We start from the raw sequence: 16198 nt of genomic DNA, 5'->3' as shown, positions 1-16198 counted from the left end.
ATTTTGAAAAGCAATTGGCTCTTGATTCAAGTCAAGAAGCCAGGGCTGAAAGAGAAGGTTGGTACTAAACCAGTTTTCATATTCCCAGTCCAAAGGAGAAGTGTCATCTCCATTAACAAGCTGCAAATGCCATGGAGGTGTGCATATATTTGAGTGTGAAGAGTCACAACCATCTTCATATTCAAGGCAAAATTCTCACATTTTGTCAAATGGTTCAGAGCTTTCTGTTGTCATTTACTATAGTCACTAAACTGGAACTCAGAAGACACGTAACGAAAAATCAGAAAGCCTCTCTGAACTAAAGGAGGGGAACTCACACTCCCACCCACCATCTAGCACAAGGACCACAAAGCACAGGAGCTATTGATATTCGTAGCAGATCAAATTATTTGATGCCTTTTTAAGGTGCTCTAGACAAGCTTTGGTAGGAATAGCATATTGTAGGGGATATTAACTTGACTGCCTGTAACACGGGCCTCGGTAAAGGCTAACACACTAGCCAGTCCAAGCTGTGAGATCTAGCAGGCTACTCTCCATTTCAGAAAATCCTCTTTCACTTTTCATGAAAAGGGAAGTAAAATGCTGGATTTTGTGCTCCAACATTTGCAATGGAGACCATGGACCACAAAAAGACTGATGCCCTTATTTTTAGCTTTTTGACCAGCTTAAGGTTTAGGCCAAGTGGAGAACGCCAGATTAACTAAATACTATGAGGCTGGTTCGTGGTAGCAAGCTTCACATTTGCAGTGAGTGCAACCCAAACAGACAGATGAAACCTTTTGGCCAAAGGCTGGACCCACATTCTTCCACACTACTATACTGCCCTAATCTAATAATCAAGTCCAGCATCACAAGCGTAAATTACAAACACCACTTACACAAAATTTCATACTATCTTCCCGTTCTTTCAAACGCAACTGGTTGTGATCCTTCCTCTTTTTCAAGCAAACAAACAAACAATTAGGCAATAGCTCATCTCCACCCCTGTATCTCAGATGTATTAGGGACTAAGCAGCACTACTTGGGTCAGGTGCTATGTTGCCATGTTAACATAAGGCTATTTACTGTCAAACATCACCCACAGAAAAGCACTGCAATCTGTTGTCCTTCATTTGCCCTTCCAGTACCCCCATGCACACACGAGTTTAGGAAGGAATGACAAACACTCCTATAAATTCCAGCTCTCGGGCATAGGATCAGCTTTCACAAGCAACCCACCGAGCAGAGACCCCTTCAGTACAGTTTATTCTTCCTGTGGTTCTCAGCTGAATCATCACCATCTCAAAATGAACAGCAAAAAAGACTACTGGCAAGCTGACAAAACTGGAAGAACCACCAACTATCCAGTACTGGGATATCGGACGAGTGCCAGTTACATTTCAGTAACAGATTGAGGGATTAAGCACGCAGAGGTTAGAATCCTAAAAAATCTGCAAACCTGCAGAGGTCATCCCACGCTTCTCAGACTACAGCTACCAGACTCTTTTAAATACAACATTGAAAATGAAGTGTGGCAGGTACAAGGTTCTTTGGTCAAGGGTAAATCTTGAGACATTAATATTTCATTTTTCTCAAATCCTTAACATTAACTATACTTATCACATAGGGTCTTCACAGTCAGTAGTACTTCTCATCCATTGGCAATAAAGAACACAGGAAACACTGCTTCAGTATTTTCCTCACCTTCACGAACTCCCTAAATACTGTACTTTCAAGGTGTTTTTTTCTTTCTAGTAATATTACTTCAATGAATTTTTAAATTTAGAGAACACTAACAAGAATGCATCAATTCAAGTGAAAAGAATTAATAGACTGGCTATATATCTGCTGTTGCAACTAAGATATCAAAAATCGAAATCAGACTTTAATAAAATAATCCTGAGATCGTGAAAATCTTGTATTTATTTCAGCCAGCCAAAAATCACACCACTGTGTATTCCTGAAAGGGTTAGCAAAATTAGTTCAGCTTTTCAAACATCAAGGATGCTGTTAAGGACTAATTTGTAGTAATAATTTGAAGCCTAGTATACGCCAAGGAATAAAAAAATATCTCAGAGAGCTGAAGGAAAACAAATTTTAAATAAGCTTAAAATAATTATACTTAAGAGTTTCCAGCATCAACATCATTCATTATCCCAGAGAGCTGATGGTCTGAACACAATTCAAATATTCATCCAATTCTATTTTAGAAATTAGAAATCATGGTTCCTAATGCTTGTATTGTTAAATCACGTACAGTTATTTTTGATATTTCATTGATTTGCAGACAACCTGTAACGCTATCAAGTACAGATTGTATTTTACAGTATTTTGCAGATGAGCTTCATGTCGTCTCAGCAGCAGATACAGAACACTTTCCTTGCTTTTGCATACTGGAGTAGTACCAGCAGGGGCAATCACAACTGCAAAAATAAATAACACAACTGACAGCAGTTTCCAATCCTCTTATAAGCTACATATTTCTTTGCATACCACTATCTGAGATTCCCTGCCTTAGATAATTAAGCATTAAATTTCCAAAAAGCTAATCTACTTCATCTTGTTGCAATATTTTTCCCGGTCCATTTGCTAAACTTAAACTGTTAAGTTTACATCACTTGTGTTTAAGTACAAGCACAGGTACCACTGTTTAAAACTCTTCAACCAGTATTCTGCAAGGGAGTGCAAATATTTTGCAGGTGGAAGAATCAGCTTGAGGCACAGGATTTCCTTAGTTGACTGTGCCTGCTTCTAGCTACAATGAACTTCATGCTCCGCTACATGCGTCTTGCTAATTCCCTGATATTTTTAACCTACGCTACTATGCTCAACACAGTCCATTATCTTCTGCTTTTTAGAGCTTCTATTATTCCCGTGTCTTTATTAACTCATAAAATCAGGCGCAAATCAACACTACATTAAGGGCTTCAGGATTTTTTGTTTCTTTAGATGCTTGGCTTTTTGGTTGCTTGGGTTTGGTTTGGGGGGTTTTTTGTTGTTGTTCTTGTTTGTTTGTTGGGTTTTTTTTTTAATTGTTGGGTATCGGCAGCTCGCAATTTCAACTGGATTTTCAGCATGCCTGAAGATCAGGCAGCAGTGCCTACAACTCAGTAGTGATAAACAGTATTAGTCTGTTAGTCTCAAAATAGCTTTTTGGAAGAAGCTGACTTTCCTTTCCAGGTTCACATCTGTATTGTGACTATAAATGACACATTTCAGTGTGCACCATCATAAATACCACTTTGCAAGCATTCCAACACCACCACCAGATTTGGTCACTTTGGAACATAAACCAGAACCAGTAATATTGATTACATTCGTTTCCCCATTCTCATTGTGAGGCCTGAACTCTTCCTACTTCATAAACTTTCTAAAGAAGTGTCCTACTGTGAGATCTTCAACACCAACCATGTTGACCTGAAGAAATTTCATCTACTTCTTAAGAAGGTAGAGAAAGCAGTTTTGTGCACACGTGCACAATCTACATACAGATGGTGGGTTTTTGGTGTGGTTTTCTTCCCCGACTCTTAAATGTGCTGTGCAATCCCCAGGCCTTGAAACAGTAACAGAAAGACTGCAGGACATCTCCTATATGCCAAGGATGCTTTCGTTGCCATCTCTACAGGTCACTAATGTATTCCCTGTCATTTCTATGAAATGACCCAAATTTCACCATTTATAAGCTTTTGAGAATATCTGCAGTTAAATGTTGTCCTGGAGAACAGGAATTTAGCCAGACTCCACCACGGATCTCTGGTAGATGCCAAGCAAGTCAATTAAAATCAACCCTGAGTACCTGAACTGGGCCAATACAAAGAAAATTCAAATAACAAAATCCATGCTTTGAACGCTCACTTGGGCCTAGCTATGCTGAGGAATAAGCATCTTAAGTTCTTAAAATTCTTTCCTTACTTTTTGCCAAAGATTTGCTTCAACAGAGCTACATGAAAAACAAAGATACTGCCCACCCCTGCATTACTTTAACAAATCGTATGAACACTGTAGTTAAAAACACCTTAGAAAGCCACAGAAGAAACAAAAAGTAATGCTTTCAGTTTCGGAGCAGGACTTGAATAAAACGCCATAAACACAACCTGGCCATTTGAGCAATGAAGCTAGCCCAAAATATCAAACAGCTGCTCATTAAACCAGAGCTATTAATCTCGAGATGAATCCTGCAGAAGATATATGGTCATGTAATTAAGGACCGTATCATGAAGACTGTATCTATGAAGAGGTGAAATACTATTCCTAATCACATGAAAAACCCACAACTCCTTCTCTGGTCTACAGAGAAGATTTTTTTTTCCAAGAGGAAAGGAATAATCAGCTGGGGCCAAACCAGAAACCTCGTTTCAATAGGCAATAAAAATAAAGGTGCCTAACAACAACAGGAAAAATCTGTATCAAGTCCCAGTGCAATCTAATTCATTAAGATGACGAAAAATCAGAACCACCAGCAGCTAACAGGTTACTACCTACTCAAAGTTCTTTTGCATACATGTATTTTTTTCCAGAGAGATGTATATATAAATATCCAGGTATGATGCCACCTCAGATTGTTCAGCTTACCAAGCATAGCCAGTGATCACATCATCACACCTCTCTTTCCCATGTCTTATTAGTGTTGCATGATGCTCACTCCAAGGACAAATAACTATCCCAGGTTACTGTATTGTTTGAGTTATAAAACAATATGGATAATCTCTTCCAGAATATTATGTCAACACCACTACTACCAAGCTAAAATAACCATATTTGAACAATTACCAGACAAGACTCTTCCTCAAAATACCACTCACTTCCTTTTCATTCCTGGGAGCAAGGAGGGCCCTAGCACAGGGCCACAAATCTTTGGCTTGTTCTTACCATATTTTAGAGTCACAGAATCATAGAATTGCCTGGGTTGGAAGGGACCTTTCAGATCATCGAGACCAACCATCAACCTAACACTGACAAAAACCACCACTAAAACATATCACTAAGCACTACGTCTACACGTTTTAAATACCTCCAGGTATGGCAACTCAACCACTTCCCTGGGCAGCCTGTTCCAATGCTTGACAACCCTTTCAGTGGAGTAATTTTTCCTAATATCCAATCTCAACCTCCTCTGGCACAACTTGAGGCCATTTCCTCTTGTCCTATCGCCTGTTACCTGGGAGAAGAGACCAACCCCCACCTCTCTACAACCTCCTTTCAGGTAGCTGTAGAGAGCAATAAGGTCTCCCCTCAGCCTCCTTTTCTCCAGGCTAAACAACCCCAGCTTCTTGAGCCGCTCCTCGTAAGGCTTGTTCTCCAGACCCCTCACCAGCTTCGTTGCCCTTCTCGGGACACGCTCCAGCATATCAATGTCTTTTTTGTAGTGAGGGGACACAGTACTCGAGGTGGAGCCTCACCAGTGTCGAGTACAGGGGGACGGGGGGACGATCATTTCCCTAGTCCTACTCACCACACTGTTCCTGATACAGAGCAGGATGCTCTTGGCCTTCTTGGCCACCTGGGCACACTGCTGGCTCATATTCAGCCATCAGTCAACCAACACCCCCAGGTTCTTTTCTGCCAGGCAGCTCTCCAGCCACTCTTCCCCAAGCTTGTAACACCGCATCTGGTTGTTGTGACCCAAAATTAGTTCACAAAGATTTGCCTTACTGCTTTCAATATTTTTCAGTAATTCAAGACAGGTCAAGCTACATGATGACTAAAGGAGAGTCACTGGGCTGGCAGTGAAACATAACCTTTATTAGCAGACTTAATATCAATAGTACCCAAAGTAAAAATGTAACTTATCCTTTCTCACGGGTTGTACATAAGGCACTCCAATGTACCCTGCAATTCCTAAGTTACATACTCATGAAAGAACTAGGCATCTCAAGTCGCATTTTTAAGAGCCTTTACACCTGTCAATTTTTTCATATTTTTTTAAACTAACTTCAATCAAAGTTCCTACAAACAACACATACAAGAGAAAAGGAGACATGAGATGGAAAGATAACATCTTTCCAAGATAACATCTTCCCAAATCTACCGTGGGAACCTTCATATGCTAGACCTTCACGTGACTTTTCCACATAATAAAGCAAGTATACAATGCAATGTGTAAAACTTTTCAAGAGCTAGTTGTTTCAACATCCACAAAGTGACCATTTTGGAAACAACACTCATCCTCCTAACATTTAAGATTAGGAAAATTATAACGACAGCACTACAAGGCTAGTTGAGAGGCCTCTTAAAAATCAGCAAGGATACAGCCAAATAGAACAAACCTACTGAATTACACGAAATCTGGTTAATTACTTTAAATACAATAACTAAGCAGAACTACTTTTTCAACAATCCAGCTTTCGTTTCTCTGCCATCCTTCACCCAGAGCATACTTTTAGTCCCTGCTCAGCAGATGACAACAGCTGTGTATCAAGGAATGTCACCCACAGAGCAACACCACCTTCAGACAGGCATCCGTAGCACTGCTTCAAACTCTTCCAATTTAGAAAGTGAGAGACATGTAGCACCAGTACATGATTGGTGCATCTGATTTTATTTCTTATATTAAGTAATCCCAGAAACGCAACACAAGTTTTTACTTTTCCTCCCTCCATTCTCACCACAACGAACATAACGGTCAGTTTGCATACCATTTTCACACAACAGTAGATTTAACACATATCCCTCATTCCCTAACTAAACAAATGTAAAATTAAGATTTAACAACATAAACTAAAATTAATTCACAGAATTTTGTGAAACCTTGCGGAGAAGATTTTTGCATTCAATTCCAGATTGTCCCAGCAAATTAAGCTGTGACACTCTAGGCGGGGATGTCACAGAAGTAATTAAGGCTCTCTCCTTGAAATAAGATCAAGTCGGATATCAATAAAAGATTTAGGATTTTGGGAACATACTAATATGGAAATAACTCATCACCAGAAGTGATTAATTCAATAAGTTTTCCTTTTGCACAAAGCAAGACAAAGTCTATATACCTTGAAACTCCAAGCTTGCCTTGCCTCTCTACCAAGAATTCACATCTTTCAGTTCAATTTTCCAAGCAAACTAACCTCTACCTGGAGACCCAAGCATGTAAAGTTTCTTTGCCAAAGTGGTGTTTTCTGCTAAGCTACATTTTGTCCTAACAGTTCCATGTTAAACTTCTGTATAAACTCTATAACTCTATAACTTCTATAAACTATGTCAAAATCTGCAATTGTGTGTCAGCCCTATGTCAAAGTATGATTTCTTTCTCTTACATATATGTGGACATTTCTTGAGGTAACCTCATTTTCTTGTAAAGCAATACCGTAAGCTTTCCCCTTTTACTATTCCTACATTTTAGTCCAGAGAGTGTAATTTATATCTCTGATTTAATTAATTCAAAGTAATATAACTAAAATATGGCAGAACTTGTTCAGAGTCTCTAAAATGCCAGGTTAATTTTTTCCTTTATCTATAAACAGTTAGACTTGCTGGGTTACCAGAATCAATCTAGAACTTTTCATCAACATTCTTCAGAGAGTAGAAAGAGCTTTCTCATTTTATTCCTATTCGAAATTCAAGGTATCCTAGTCTATTTCAGCTTCTTCAGTACTTGAGATTCAGGAGGAAAGGAGATTTTTCTTTTTTAGATTAAGTTCTAAATATTTCATGAACACCAAATGATTGGGTAACGTGAACTCTTTTATACTTAGAATGTAATTAAGAATAAGGGAAAAGAACAAGACAGTCTACAACAAGAAAGTGTGATGTGTCTGCTATGTGCATAAGAAAAATCCACTAGATGCATTCTGAAATGTTTCTAGACTAGTTTCCGTATTTCTACACAATCAAAACTGAATTTATGAAGAAAATGTTCCTACTTTAAAAAGTTCCAGCTATCACATCTTCCCAATATTCACGATTCTTAGCTGTATATGCTGAACATACTGTACACATTCCAACACACATAGTATGCACAGAACATATTTATATAAATATCTTTTCAAGAAACAAATTGTCAGGTTGAAAATTATATTGAACCGTAGGAAAATCTAGCAGGAAGATTTAAGCATGTTAACTGAGCAATAAGAATCTATGCTTCTAGAATCTTTTTATCATGCAAAACCTAAATTTCTGATTCCTGACACCTGAGGCCTTGTTAAATAATGTTTGCTCTTCTGCTTATGAATGCATTTTTCCCAAACAATAAACACAGGCAGCCTATGGGATTAAAGCATGACAAAGGTGTAGCTGACTCATGGGATCAATTAGAAAGCATCAGTACTTACGCCTTTTGTTCGTTCCGTGTTTTACTAACAGTTTCTGCATTTTCAGCATAAGTGTATCACAGATGTTAAACGCCATGCTACAAGGCAACAGCACGCTAGTACCATACACGAGACAGAATAAATCTATTCTTATCACCACCTGCAATTATATCACTTGTTATACAGCTTGAATATTTCTCTGAAGTTTTAACAAATGCATAACAATTTTAACTGAATGCATATCGCTTCTTGCCCCATGTATGTCAGCATTTCCCCACTAAATTTTTAACATTCAAAAAGAGCCTAGAGAGTTGCCTTTTCTAAGCTAAAAGCAATCTTAAATACAGTCACCGACTCTAACGCCACCTCAGGTACAGCCTTCCCTCGAAACCCACTACATTAAATTCACAAGCAGGAAAGCCCGTGAGCAGGACGGCAAGCAGTTTCAATCTCCATGCAGTTTGCCCATGACAGGTTATTGATAGAACAAACAGAATTTGCAATACTTACTGAGTGTTTCTCCTGCTGGCCCATAACTCCATGGTTAGCTGGGATTGCAAGTGGTTTCATAATGAAGAAACATAAGCCGAACTGAATTTACACATCATGTACCAATTTCTTATGGATGGCAAGTCACCCTCTAGAGCATCACATTAAAAAGAGGAGGAGGGGGGGGAAAGCAAGCTGGAGCTAAAAGTGTCACTACTGGTAAGCTCAACCCCCCCCTCACACTTGTAGTGCAGAGCAGCAATCCAAACGACAGCGTTAGGCTCCATTTTCGTAACGCTGAAAGTCTAAGCATGTCAGGACGTAGAGAGCCTGATGAAACCCTACATAGCCAGCATTCATCCAAGGGAACAAAACCATTCCCCGAGCCCGAGGAATGGGAAGCAAAGAAAAAGGAGGAAAAAAGCTAAAATGGCTGACTGCACAGAGACTCCCTCAAAAAGGCTTAATACAGTATTATATTAGTCAGGGTGCAGGAACCAGCCTCCAGCATTCAGCCAAGCATTGTTAATACTCCTGTTTCATTTGCAATCACACACATTCACACACGCAGCCTCCCCCCGGCTCCAGCACTACCCTCCACTCCCCCAAAATCAGGGCAGAGCCCGCGGATAGGGACCTCCTCCCCTGGCTGCTAATGATGCTGACAGAGTAGTGACCAGTGATCTCTGTTCCACTCAGCTAACCAAGTTTGCACAATTAATCTTAACAGCATGACATTGATGGACATTTAATTTTATGATGCCTGTTCCTCGCAATCAAGACGAGCACGTCTACCGCCCAAAGAGTCAGCAACAGAAATACAACACAGTTACACACACACAAAAACCCAGAGAATCATGACTCTGAATGCAATACGCCAATATAATTACGTTATTGTGCTTACTTTGGAAGACCATGGCTGCAGGCAGTTGGCATAGCAACGCACAAGGAAAGCCATTTCCTGGGTAGAAAGAATGCTTCCTTTTCTAAATAAAAAATTCCTCTTAGGATACAAACGGCATTGCTGCTTCCTGCAGAAAGCAAAGACACTGTAGTCTGTCTCTTAACCTGCACACAGGCACACACTCAATGCAGTTCCAGTGATGTAAGTGGATTTCTCTCACTCTCTCCTCTCCCTCCCTCTCCCTTCCTCTCCCTTTATCCACCGAAATATTCAAGTCAAATGGAAGACACATTCCTCGAGGCTCGCCCCCTCGGATACTTAACCATTTCACTCATTAAGGTAGAGATGGACAATGCAGATAAAACAGCAAGCTCTTGCCTGTGTCTGGTATCAGCCTCTGAAGATCGGGGCAGCCCCAGAGGGGAGGGATCCGCTCGCTGCCGGCTCCTAAGAATATCACCGAAGTCAGGGTGGGAATAAGGACCCACGTTTACCTCGCCAAATCCTGAACCGAACACGACTTTTCATGAAGGTGAGGATAAAGCAGAGGGCTTGACATCACCTTCCTTTTTCCCCCACCCAAAAGAGTGCTGCTGCAGAGCTGTAAACATTGTTATCAAGTATTTATAAACAGTGCGCTTGATGAGCTCCCTCAGATTTTCAGCAGCTTCACCACGACGCAGGCCACAGATAGCCAGGGACTGTGACAGGTCAACGTCCAGAACGCTTTAACACATCGTTTAAAGTCTTTCTGAACGCAGCTCCTGCTTCTCCTTGCACACAGAATACACAAATCCCACTAAAAATGCGAGATCTGGAAGAGATTGATATACATATGGCTCTTGCAATTCTCCTCTCTGACTGCAATTATATCTTGAACACAGAAATTTCCCTGGTCACTCCCATTTACACTATACCACTTCTCATGTTATACTAGCCACATCATGCTGCAGAGGAGCTAAAACGCAACGGGGAACACGCTTAAGCCATAAACTTGTCAGCCCTATAAAATGTGCCAAAAAGTAAGTGCCAAAAATTCTCCCCAGTTGACACAGGGGAGCCCAAGCCAGGGCAAAGAGGAATGTGCCACTCTTCCATTAGGCTTCAACTTTAATACAGTTCTCTAACACATTTACAACACATTCTTTAAAATCAGAGACCATCTGTACTTAAAGTAACTTCAAAGTCCCTTCCCCCCCCGCCCCCGCCTTAACAAGAACAATAGAAAAAAGACTTAACAGTTGTTACACAGGCAAAAACACACAGGAAAAAATATGACTACTACAGAATACTATGTCATGCAACCAGCAGTTGCCTTCCACCCAAATAACATGTCCACTGATAATTAGTTTAGTTTGTTACACAGTGATTTCTTTCAGTAATGACAATGACTGCTAGTAAATGAGGCTATAAAAATTAGTGGAAATGAATTCTAGTAAGGCAAGAAAATATCCTGAAATATCTGGTCTATTTTTTCCACAGTTATTCTAAGGACACCATTTCACACACAGCACATAATAAATCGAATATATTTACATTTATTAGAGTTTAATGACACTTGTGCTCTTGGTCTTCTAGTATATGCTAAAAGATAAGCTATTCTTTAAACGACTGAATTACAAAAATTAGTTCAGAATTTTTAAAAGTCTTTGTAATGCGCCAGTGCAACTAACAGATGATTTAAAAATGTTAAATTATGCTTAAGCCTTGTAAAACAGTCTAATGATGAGCGCAATCAATTTTCTGATGAAGTGCTGACCAGAAATAGCGGAAGTTATTCATTCTAGGAAGCTTAGACAAACCCTCTCTAGTACAAAATTTAAAAATATTACTTGTTGACAAAGCAATTACAACCCTCTTGAGCCTAATTTGGTGGCCTTGCGGTTAACACCATGAGCAGAATTGGAATGTGGGGTTCTAGGATCATGTCAGGAAAAAAAAAAAAAAAAAAAAAAGTTCAGCCAAGACAGAAATATCTCCCCAGCGTAGCAAGGGAGCACACCACCTTCTGAACTCCATTACATACGAAACTATCAACACACATCTTACTCTGCATCAGTTGGTATTTCCAGCTAAAATCTAGCCTATGTTTCTGTAGCATAAGCCTTGAAGATTAACATGAAAACATGAACAAAACCATTAAAACGGTAGTGAAAGTCTAAACTTCCAGATGATGGTGCCATCAAACACTTCCTTACTGGCCACTACTATACTCCTCTACTTCCCTGTTAGAAAATTAAGTCAGTACTTCGTATATAAATGCAAAATTTAAAGTAACTTAGCAAAGTCTAATTGACATTCACGTGCATCAGACTGATGAAAACTTGCTGGTTTCCAAAACAAACAAAAAAAAGCCTCTTCACATTCAAAAGGTGGACAGTGATATTTATGTAATTAGGTGGAGAAAACACCACTTGGGCAATTTGCAAATCAAAACAATTCCAAGAAATAAACAGTTGATTCCATTTCCCTATTCCTTCCTCCTCAACTGCCACCACTTCCACCACTTTCCAGGTACTGTGGTGCAGTGTAATCATATGTACTGTCCATTATCAGTTCAGAAAATAATTACATATAAATTACATTTTATAAAAAAACCTAATAATTAAAGCAGAAGTTCAGTGAATCATTATATGTTTCAGTGAAGAATGAATAGAATTTAAATCAATGTAAAGCACTAGAACAATATATCCTGGGAAGTTTCTATCATAAGCAAGCACGAATAGCTTAAAGAAAACCTAACTGCAACTTTGTGTTCATGCGTACTTTAAAACCCATGTAAGAACTCCTCACTTAGACTTAAAGTTTGAAAAGAGCAAAACAGTTTTGCTGATGCTTTTAGGCAATTAAAGTGAGATGTTAATAAACCTGATGTGCAATAATTGGACATGACGGGCTATCCCCAGCTGCTTTCAAAATGTTGTATTTATGAGAAAGCTGGCATCTGAGTCGCAGAAAAGAATGTTAAAAAAATCCTTTCAAAAGCAACTACAAAAACATTAGGACATCATTGGACTACCCACAGGATTCATGAACAGTAGTTCTGAATTTAGGTAGAAAATGATACAGACCTCAGCAGCGTCTGACTAATGCCTTTCAGCTATTTTACATTCTACAACGTAATCTCACATGGATGTTATTCTCCTAAGCAATGTCAACAATGCTCGGAGCATTAAACCTTTTTAGGTTAATGGCAAATGCTGCAACAACAGATTACCTCAAATCTTCAATTTCAAGCAGTCACCTTAACACGCAACTATTTACAGGAGAACTTAAACATTTATGCAGATTACGTAGACAGAAACCATCCTTTTCCTGAAGTACCTCAAAAACAGAACTTATCAGCACATTTTCCCCTTGCCTTTAAACACAATATATAGTATCATTTCCTTCGTGTTCAAAATCTTAGGCAAAAGACGCCAGAACACTGTAAGGTCACCAAATTTACTGCCACTTCACAACTCCAGCAGCTAGAAACTGGGAGGGAGGGGGAGAGTCAAAGAAATAGAAAAAAAAGACCAAAGAATAAGGCAAAAAACCCACAACCATTATGTGTGCCCCAGAAACCTTCACAGTGAAGGGACTATTACACAGGTATTGCACAGTTGTGTAGGTGGAATAGACAGCTACACTGCAGAGTGCAAAAATGGTATATGTCCTTTCAAGGAAAATAAGGCAGAGGTATCTTTGCTTCCCCCCGCCTCTTTCAATTGGAAAGAAATGGAGGTTTAAAACTTGATGTTAAGCTCAGGGCTATTGGACACAAAACTGTTCGGTTCCCAGGAGCATGCTTCTGAATTTTATAAAGCTGATGCTCTCTCCCTCCCACTAGCCTTAGGAGAGAGATTGCTAAATAACAATCTGATGCTCCCATCAGATTTAAAAACACCAACTGAAACCACTAAAACCCCAGAACAATAATTCACTCCAAATGCTACAGTACATTTAAATGTCCCGTACAATATGAAAGCTTTATTCTAATGTGTTTAGGCAAATTCACTGCCAGTAATTTAAATCTCTGTCCATACGACCCAATTTCATGCAAGCGAGTTCCTGTTTATCAGCATAACGCAGACATGGGATTGTCCAGGCACACTTGTCCTATTCACGTTTTCTCAAGAACTTTGAGAACTTTAAATAAAACTCTGTTGAATAAGGGAAAATTACCAAATACATTCTCCAAGGTGAGTTGCTACGACTAAAATACCACCTCACCCAAAAGTAACGGTATTTGTCAAATTACTTATTTTTTTTTTTATTCACAAAGCTGTGGCATTAACATCATTATAACGATGCTCACCGCCCTGTTGGCAACACCAAAGCAACAGTTACAATGGGGCGATGAGTGCTGTTTTGCTAGCACATTTACTAATGTTACAGACCATTTGAGCAAATGCCCTTCTGTTGAGCTGCTGCTGCAGATGAATCTATAATCCCGATCTTTAAAATAATGACAAGCCCAGAGCAGTCGGGCTGGTGCCTCAGCTGGGTGGATGTGCCATAGACTGCCAATCTTCCCCTTGACGGCAGGCTCATTTGTCACCTTCTGTGCACAGCTCTGTTTTCAGTAGAGCAAACTTTCTGTTTGCGTGCCATCCATCTTAAAACGGAAGCAAGTGATGGTATTCATTTAAAATACTTGCCATCGAGTTATCTTACATCCGACACTTATGTTAGAATAGACACAAAGAAAACCTATAACTGATGGATACTCATCCCAAACGTGACAAGATGTCCCATTTCCAGAGTATCTATTTTAGCTTACAAAACTGACTTGAGCAAAGGCTCACCACAGTAACACAGCACACAAACTTTTCTCTGGACTCCATATCTACTTATGCTTTAAATCTAACAAGGCTTTAAAGAAAAAATAAAATAAAGATCAACGTATCTTTTGTGTTCCTGTAACACTTGTAAGGTCTTACTTATTAAATTTTACTTGCAAGATCAAAATCATATTTAATACGTATGTCTGTGAAGTCACTTTGTGTGATGTTTAACTGATTTACCTGTGTTTTGTTTTTTTTTTTAAATAAAGCAAAGGGTTATTACTTACACAAGCCTAAAGTTTGATGCATATAACATGCATATAAGTGTATATTATCATTATTAAATGTTAAAAATTAGACATGAAAATTTTGAGCTATTAATGATTCAAATTGGCAGAATGGTCACAGATTAGTTTGATTGCCTTAACTGCTTCAGTACTTGAGAGGTGAAAAAAAAAGTGCCGTCTGTTAGGCTAGATGAAGTTTTTCCCAATGTTCATAAAACTTTCTCACTTTGGTGTAAGGACAAGAGTTTAAGATAATGTGCTAATTAAATCAGAGAACATGAGAATGTGCTTTCTGCTTTTAAACTGTGAAAACAAGCATGAAAGCAAAAAAGCAAACACTCTTCTTAAGGTCAAGAATGATGATATTAGCTGGGCCTAATGATGACTAGCAGGGCCTGTTTACCAGATCTAAACAATACCTTGACACCCATACTTGCTGGAGACGAAGTTCACTACTGAGATAGAAATCGCCTGACTATCTTGGAGGAAAAACAAGACAGAAAAAAACACCCACAAAAAGCCATGTATCATTGTGTCCATACTAATTTCACAGCAGGAATCCAAGGACAAAAGTTCTTCACTTATGTGAGGCACCCCCAAAATTTCATGTTCTTCACTGTATAATAATGCAGGAAAACTTTATGGAAGCTGGATAACTGCACACCTCTCTCATATGTATCCTACTGCTGCACTGTTAAAGGTAAGAATAACACTCAGTGATTTTTCTGAGGTCAGTCAACTGCCCAAATTCTAGACCGTTACGTTCTTTACCAGCCCCATTGAATCCCATTACCTGAAATACACCAACATGTTTGAAACAGAAGGATGGTTGTTCTGGCACGGAACTGAATGTGTCTGAGACCACCCAAGGCAGCAGAACAATTACTTAATGTTTCAGTATAAAATATTAATGGATTAAAAGCAAACAAAACCCAGATTTTTCCATTCTTCTCTAAATGCTAGCTGGTTTTCTATTGGGTTTTGTTGTTTGTTTATTCATTGGGAGATTCTGGCAGTAGAGAAGGGGGAGTATTTTTGTTTTAAGCAAACACAATACGCTTTCTAACAGTTTTTCTTGAACTTTACTCAGAAGCTTTAAGGGAGAATCTGAAACTCTCATCGCTATGTTCCAGGTGCAGACATAGACAGGGACTGGCAGAAAACCTCCAGTCTGCCCTTCGGTTTCCAGATTCCCCAAATAATGGTGGAGATGGTGCATCAATTTTACTACCATATGTAAAATGTTGAGTCCTTTCGGTCCATCTCCTTGAATGTTTATTTGAACATCTAACTACTTCTCTCTCGTATTTTGAGGAAGTTTAACTTTCAAAGGGCCGTTTGCTGTTACAGAGGATTTTCATTCACTTCGGTTGTCTGTTGGAAGGAAATAACTTTTGGGTTTGTCTCCAGTCACAGTCTCCTCCCAGGGAGACTCTCCAAAGAGCCCACTCCAGGGGTTCCCAATTAAAATCAACGCTAAAACCAGTTTATCAGCATAAGATCATTTTCTTTTTGGAAAATTCTCTTCTC

General features: G+C 39.2%; 1 protein-coding gene across 5 annotated transcripts in view; it reads right to left on the bottom strand.

Moving 5' to 3' along the window:
• RAPGEF2 (Rap guanine nucleotide exchange factor 2) overlaps positions 1-16198 on the bottom strand; it is a 197318-nt gene that overhangs the window by 64496 nt on the left and 116624 nt on the right. The window contains exon 1 of one of the 5 annotated variants that reach the window (XM_074589800.1): positions 9613-9853. The exons of 3 other annotated variants lie outside the window; for them this stretch is intronic. In XM_074589800.1, coding sequence (XP_074445901.1) covers positions 9613-9666 — 54 coding nt within the window. In that variant the 5' untranslated portion in view covers positions 9667-9853. Of the gene's footprint in view, positions 1-8729; positions 9322-9612; positions 9854-16198 lie in introns of those variants that run through there. One more of the 5 variants, XM_074589799.1, reaches the window with a different exon arrangement.

This window comes from Larus michahellis, chromosome 5 (genome assembly GCF_964199755.1).
Source record: "Larus michahellis chromosome 5, bLarMic1.1, whole genome shotgun sequence".
NCBI lineage: Eukaryota > Metazoa > Chordata > Aves > Charadriiformes > Laridae > Larus > Larus michahellis.
This window is presented reverse-complemented; position numbering and strand designations above follow the sequence as displayed.